General features: G+C 43.7%; 1 protein-coding gene and 1 long non-coding RNA gene across 2 annotated transcripts in view; both read right to left on the bottom strand.

Moving 5' to 3' along the window:
* The window catches only part of LOC310740641, a 1,373-nt gene extending 1,097 nt beyond the window's left edge, over positions 1 to 276 (bottom strand). Inside the window, exon 1 of the long non-coding RNA XR_014537698.1 lies at positions 1 to 276. This exon is cut by the window's left edge and continues 288 nt beyond it. This is a non-coding gene — a long non-coding RNA (uncharacterized lncRNA).
* Positions 277 to 1,168: 892 nt separating this feature from the next.
* tbl2 (transducin beta like 2) lies at positions 1,169 to 5,822 on the bottom strand. The gene is made up of 7 exons (XM_083567831.1): positions 5,520 to 5,822; positions 3,388 to 3,500; positions 3,061 to 3,245; positions 2,760 to 2,911; positions 2,386 to 2,512; positions 1,908 to 2,060; positions 1,169 to 1,751 (listed from the first exon to the last, which is right to left on the bottom strand). The coding sequence occupies exons 1-7, from the start codon at positions 5,644 to 5,646 to the stop codon at positions 1,277 to 1,279; spliced, it is 1,332 nt and encodes a 443-aa protein (XP_083423957.1). The 5' UTR covers positions 5,647 to 5,822; the 3' UTR covers positions 1,169 to 1,276.
* Positions 5,823 to 7,500: the final 1,678 nt, after the last annotated feature.

Raw genomic sequence — 7,500 nt, 5'->3', positions numbered from 1 at the left:
AACCATTCGGTCACTGATACTAGTATCATCTTTAATTACAGAAATAAAATAAAAAACATTCTTCGCTGCTTTTATGCAAATATATTCAAATCAGAGCTAAAGCACCGCCCATCATTACCATGACACCTGCCTTCGCTGAAAGGCTTCCAAGTCCATCCCTATTGGTCAACTCTAACGTCAATCAACTCCTATCCACTTGTTAAGCCCCGCCCCCTTCCCCGACTCAGAACTTTCTCTTCAGTTGATATTTTCTCTCAGAAATCTTCTCCTGTCGCTACTCACCATCTCCGGACTCTCTCGATCGCCGCCATCACCTTCTTAATGTCATCTTTAGCCCGGCTCCGTGTCTCCGCGCGGACTGAGCGTCCCGACATGTTTAACGACGGCTTTCTCAACAAGTCTGAAGGAACTAGTTAGCTTCCCTGTTAGCCGCAATCGCGTCGCGTCCGGCGTCAGATTCACAAAGTATCGCGAGAAATCACGAGATCTCACCGCTTTATTCATGCACTTCTCTTTTCTGCATCTCAGAGCCCAGTGTCAATTCATCCATCCATTCATTCATCTGTCCATTTATCTAATCATCCATCCATACATTTATCTAATCATCTATTCATCCATTCATTTATCTAATCATCCATTTATTCATTTATCTAATCATCCATTTATTCATCTACTCATTCATCTGTCTTGTCGTTCATCCATCCATTTGTATTTGTCTATTCATTTATCAGTCCAATCTTTTATTTAAATGCCCATTTATTTATCTATTCACCTGTCCATGTCCAATTATCTTTACCTCTATTCATCTTTCTATTTATCTATTCATCTGTTGATTTGTACAAGTCCCTTATTATTTGTCTGTTCATGTATCTCTTCACTTATCTATGCATTCATTAATGTGTCCATTCATCCGATCATCTGTTCATTTCAGCTAAGACGAGAATAAAAACTGCTGGAAATGAGGTGTGTATGGGAATAAGATGGTCCAGGTTTAGAAATATGAATCTGTCAGTGATAAACGCGAGTGTGAGCAGTGAATAATGGAAATAATAAACAGTATATTGCAGTAAAATTGTATTGATTTTGTTTTAAAATATTTAATTTGTGAAGTAAATCACATTTTATTCTGTTTTATTTTCACCAATAACAAACTATAAAACCGAGCCCATGCTATAAACTCTGGGTTTTATTGGATTAAAAGCTTGATGTCACACCCACTGGAACACGCCCTAAACACGCCCTGAACACCCACTGGAACACGGCCTGAACACGGCGATCAGGTGGTCTGCGTGTTGGTGGACTGCATGTTGGTGATGGCGTCCAGCGCGGCCTGGGCGTCGGTGATCTGCTGCTGTAGTCGCTGCTTGACGCCGGCGTTGGTGCTCTTCTTCAGCAGGGTCTGCATGTCGGCGATGGCGGCGCGGTAACCCGTCACGTTGTGGAAAACCCGGATGGCGCGGTCGCCGCTGCTCACCAGGAAACGGTTGTTAATGTCGAATTTGAGGTCAGTGATGTCCTCGCTGTGGACGCTGTGGAATTCCTCCTCCAGTTCACCAGAGCTCGTGTTGTACATGTAAATGTCTTGGCCGTTAGACACGGCGACCGCACGGGCATCTGGAGACAGAGCGATACGACTCCCCTCTGATACCTTACATGGTACAGTCCGGAGCAGGTACGGATCCTGCTGCTTCTTATACTCCACATCCGTATCCCAGAGCTTCCACGTGCCGTCTTTAGACACAGTCACCATCCTGTGTACCGACGCCCACACACACACACACACACAGAGAGAATCAATGTTTTACACTTATACTGTGTGTGTGTGTGTGTGTGTGTGTGTGTGTGTGTGTGTGTGTGTGTGAGTGAGTGTGTGTGTGAGAGAGAGAGAGAGAGAGAGAGAGACCGACCTGCGGGCGTCGTTAGAGAAATCGAAGCAGTACACTCCAGCTGAATGACCTTTCAGATCGAACGCTCGAATCACTTCTTTAAACTCCCCTGTTTTTGCAAAACACACTTCCCAAACCTTCACATCTGGGGTGAAGCCACACGCTGCCACGAACCTACAAACACACAAACACACATATGCACACACTATATTATAAAACATTATAGTCATAATTATTACAAAATGATTACAAATAATGCACAGAAAAAGAATAAATTGTGTGTGTGTGTGTGTGTGTGTGTGTAATATACCTATTGTTTGTAATGTGTCTGTACTGTGCAAATAGTGTGTGAATGTAGTGTATGTGTGTGTATATACTGTATTTGTGTGTGTATAGTGTATATGGTGTGTGTGTGTGTGTATGTGTGTGTATATACTGTATTTGTGTGTGTATAGTGTATATGGTGTGTGTGTGTGTGTATGTGTGTGTGTGTTCTGACCTGCCACATGGAGAAATAGCAGCGTGTGAGTTGGTCATCTGGTTGGTGTTGATAGAAGCTAAAACTTCTCCTTTCAGATCCCAGATGATGATGTTGGTGTCCACTGACGCCGTCATTATGAACTTCCCTTCCACACAGGAAACAGAGGCGGAGTCTCATCACCTTCATCATATTATTACACACTACTTTATACATCATTATAGAGCAGGTGAACACTGTGCTGTGTGTGTGTGTGTGTGTGTGTGTGTGTGTGTGTGTGTGTGTGTGTGTGTGTGTGTGTGTGTGTGTGTGTGTGTGTGTGTGAGAGAGCGAGAGAGAGAGAGAGAGAGAGAGTAACTGCAGTAAAGTCTCAGTAACAGAGGTGTAGAATGAACCTGTTTCTGCAATGGCCATGTTGATGACGACGCCTTTGTGTTTTTGGGGGAAATCCTCGGGAGCTGCGTTATAGATGAACGTCCCGTCGTCCTTCTTGGTCATCTTAAAGATACGAATCGTCTCTCCGGTCGCCAGCCACGTGATGAAGGCTCTGCAGGAACATCATCCTCGTTATCAGAGATCAGCACACGAGGTCTGTATTAACTGTGTAATAAGTGTGTTATAGCTGTAACAGTAATTCTGAAGTGTGTGTGTGTGTGTGTGTGTGTGTGTGTGTGTGTGTGTGTGTGTGTGTCTGACCGGGAGTCAGGGCTGAAGCGGACGAGTGTGGCATGGTCATACTCCACGTTGACCCTCAGACATTTATGATCTCTCAGCAGAAAGTCTTTAGTGCTCCAGATGCGGATGGTTCGATCATCAGCGCAGGAGGCCAGGTATTTACAATTACTGCTGAAGTCCAGACACGTCACTGCACCACTGTGACTCTAATCACACACACACACACACACACACACACACACACACACACACACACACACTGATGAGGTAATGTGCAGAGACAGTGAACAGACAGAACTCTGAGTGTGACCCCAGTGTGCCTCAGAATCAGCAGATCCAGCTGTGTACCTTCAGCGAGGAGGCAAGGAGAACGTGGGAGAACGTGTGTTGCTGAGGTTTCTCCTTCCGAGGACGCTGCTGAACTTTCTGCTTCTTAGCAGCAGATGCCTTCACCGTGCTCTCTTGAAATTTCATAAAAAATACAAAACAAGTTAAACAAACAAACAAAAAAAATCTGGATCTCATCTGATCAGCCATAACATTATGAGCACCTCCCTACTATTGTGTTGGTCCTCTTTTGCTACTAAAACAGTTCTGACCTACTGAACATTAACAGCTTGAACTTCTTCAGCAGTTTGAGCTACAGGATCTCGTCTGTTGGATCGGACCACACGGACCAGCCACCCTGTCGCTGCTTCACCACTGTTCCTTCCTTAAAGCATTTTTAATAAATTCTGACCACTGCAGACCAGAAACATCCCACAAGAGCTGCAGTTTTGGAGACGCTCTGACCCAGACGTCTAGACGTCACAATGATTAAGAGATTATCAGTGATATTCACTCAGGCATTACACAGATGTGCCTAACCGGTGTGAAGCTGTGTTTTTAGAGAACATAAACAGCTAAACAAATATATCAATAATCTCAATCTCACCTCCCTCACCTTGTCTCCAAAACGTCCTACATGCGCTGTCCCTCTAATAAACTCATTTCTAATCCTGTCCATCATCATTACTCCCAATAAACATCTCAACATCTTCAGCTCTGCTACCTCCAGCTCCACCTCCTGTCTTTTGCTCAATGCCACTGTCTCTAATCCATACAACATCTCAGGTCTCACTACAGTCCTATAAACTTTCCCTTTCACTCTCACAGATACTCTTCTATCACAAATCACTCCTGCTATCACTCTTCTCCACCCACTCCACCCTGCCTGCACTCTTTTCTTCACTTCTCTAACACACTCTCCGTTACTCTGCACTGTTGACCCCAGGTACCTGAACTCCTCCACCTTCTCCACCTCTTCTCCCTGCAACCGCATCACTCCACTGCCCTCCCTCTCATTCACACACATGTACTCTGTCTTACTCCTACTGACTTTCATTCCTCTTCTCTCCAGCATGTACCTCCACCTCTCCAGGCTCTTCTCAACCTGCTCTCTACTCTCACCACAAATCACAATATCATCCACAAACATCATAGTCCAGGGAGACTCCTGTCTGACCTCGTCCTTCAACCTGTCCATCACCACTGCAAACAGGAAAGGGCTCAGAGCCGATCCTTGATGCAGTTCCACTTCCACCTTGAACCAGTCTGTTGTTCCCACTGCACACTTCACTGCTGTCACACTGTCCTCATACATGTCCTGCACCACCCTCACATACTTCTCTGACACACCAGACTTCCTCATACAATACCACAACTCCTCTCTCTCCACCCTGTCGTACACTTTCACTAAATCCACAAATACACAATGCAGCTCCTTCTGTCCTTCTCTATACTTCTCCATCAACATCCTCAAAGCAAATAAGGCATCTGTGGTGCTCTTCCTCGGCATGAAACCATACTGTTGCTCACAGATGGTCACCTCTTCTCTCAGCCTGGCTTCCACTACTCTTTCCCATAACTTCATGGTGTGACTGATTAACTTTATTCCCCTGTAGTTACTGCAGGTCTGCACATCTCCCTTATGCTTAAAGATCAGTACCAGCACACTCCTTCTCCATTCCTCAAGCATCTTCTCACCTTCCAGAATCTTCTTAAACAACCTGCTTAAAAACTTCACTGCATCTCTCCTAAACATCTCCTATCCACTTCCTGCTTCACATCCCCACACCATCCAAACTTCCATGTATTAATTATAAATATAATTCTGACAGAAGATAAAGCTGGTGTAAGAGCCTGCAATCCTGCTGATCTCAGACATGCCCTGTGCTGTTATAAATTACACACTGCACAGAATCAAACTCATCTCTTATTTATTATATTATTAAGGTCATACTTTCTGGGTGACGTGGTTTCCTGCTTCCAATCATAATTAAAGAAGTGAGTGAGGATCTGCAGGACTGTAGGCATGACTGAGTTACACTGAAACATGAGAACACACACACACACACACACACACACACACACACACACACACACACACACACACACACACACACACACACACACACACACACACACACACACACACTCACCAGCTGTTTTGTAGTTCTGCTCCTCTTCTTCACTTTGTTTTGTTTTTTGTTTGCTAACTGCTAAAGCTACTAAAATAATCAGCGCTCCAATAATCAGTGAAACGGCCACGAGGGCAGCAAACTCCATGTCCAAGTCTGCCACGTTACACACACACACACACACACACACACACACACACACTCTCTCTCTCTCTCTCTCTCTCTCACTCCCCCTCTCTCTCTTTCTCCCTCACACACACACGATCGTGAGACTCACTCACTCGCTCAAACTCTTACATGGAACTCTTCCGGTTTCCCGATCGCGCATGCGCACTAGCACGAACACACCGATACGCATGCGTGCAAATGTGTTCGTGCCCCCTGGACTTTCTAATTCGACACAATAGATAAATGTTTAAGAAGTATGTTTATATTTATATATATTAGTGATTAATATTGGAAAAATACTTCCATAGAAATTGTGGGTTTTTTTTAACTGCAAAGTTAAGAGTAATTTATCGGAAACAAGCAGCGTAATAGATATCAGGGTGACCCTCTACGTCATCGGGGATACCGGAAGTAAAGTGCGGGTGTGTTAATAAAAACTTCTTGTGCAGCTCTGATTATTGATACAAAAAAGATTATAACTTTATAAAATATTGACTTCAGGTGTTTTTATGAATACATTTAATAAAGTGGGAGAATATGAAGTTCCAGCAAAATGGTCCATTAGTAAATACACTTATTTACTAATGGACCATTTTGCTGGAACTTCATATTCTCCCACTTTTTGAAAGTTTTGGAGGTGAAGACGAAGAGGAGGAGAGTGAGGACTGAAAGAAGAATAAGATGGTGGAAAGTGATGAAGGAAGACTGTAGTGTGAGATTCAGGGAAGAGGTCAGACAGGAGCTCGGTGGTGGTGAAGAGGTGCTGGATGATTGTGGAACTTCTGCAGGAGTGATGAGGGAGACAGATAGAAATGTACTTGGTGTAACATCTGGAAATAGAAAGGAAGACAAAAAGATGTAGTGGAATGAAGAAGTGCAGGAGAGCAGAAGGAGAAAGAGCCAAGGCCAAGGAAAAGGCATATGAGGAGCTGTAGGAGAAGTTGGACACTGAGGAAGGAGAAAAGGATTTGTAGCGATTGTCCAGGCAGAGGAACCGAGCTGGGAAGGATGTGCTGCAAGTTAGAGCAATAAAGGATGAAGAGGGAAATGTGTTGACTAGTGAGGAGAGTGTGTTGAGAAGATGGAGGGAGTATTTTAAACAGCTGATGAAGGAGGAAAATCAGAGAGAGAGAAGGTTGGATGGTGTGGAGATGTGAAGCAGGATGTAGATAGGATCAGTAAGGAGGAAGTGAGAGCAGCGATTAAGAGGATGAAGAGTGGAAAGTCGGTTGGACCAGATGACGTACCGGTAGTAGAAGTATTTGAGTAGAAAGGAAGATATTAATGTAGAAAATGTAAAATGTAGTGAAGTTACAGTAAAAATCTCCCCACATGGAAAAACCTCAGTAAAGTACAGACACAAAAAACTACTTAAATACATGAATAAATTATATTTACAATAGATTTCTGCATATTCTATTAATGTATGTGTTACGGATTTGTCTTAAAAATACATTATTAAAAAAATTTGAATATGTGTGTTAGAACATTTGTGTGTGTGTGTGTGTGTGTGTGTTAGGGTTCCAGCAGGTTCAGGGTCAAGGCCATCACCATCACCCTAATGATCTCTGTATTACACCACCAGGACACTGATGGCTCCCTGATGCTTTACTGTTTCTGCTGCGGTATCATCCCATAGTTCTTCTGCACTCTGTCCATGCCGTATGATCTCAGGATCCTAACACCATATTCTAGACGACCATGTAGATATCAGTACACCTTTAGTGTAGACACTGCGAATCATCATGTCTCTACATATATCGTGCCTCTTTCACGGCCGGCATATACTTCATTTCTTCAGCTATAGATCATTCGATTATGTTCTTCATCCTCT

This window comes from Silurus aristotelis (genome assembly GCF_946808225.1).
Source record: "Silurus aristotelis genome assembly, chromosome: 18".
In the NCBI taxonomy this organism is placed as follows: Eukaryota; Metazoa; Chordata; class Actinopteri; order Siluriformes; family Siluridae; genus Silurus; species Silurus aristotelis.
This window is presented reverse-complemented; position numbering and strand designations above follow the sequence as displayed.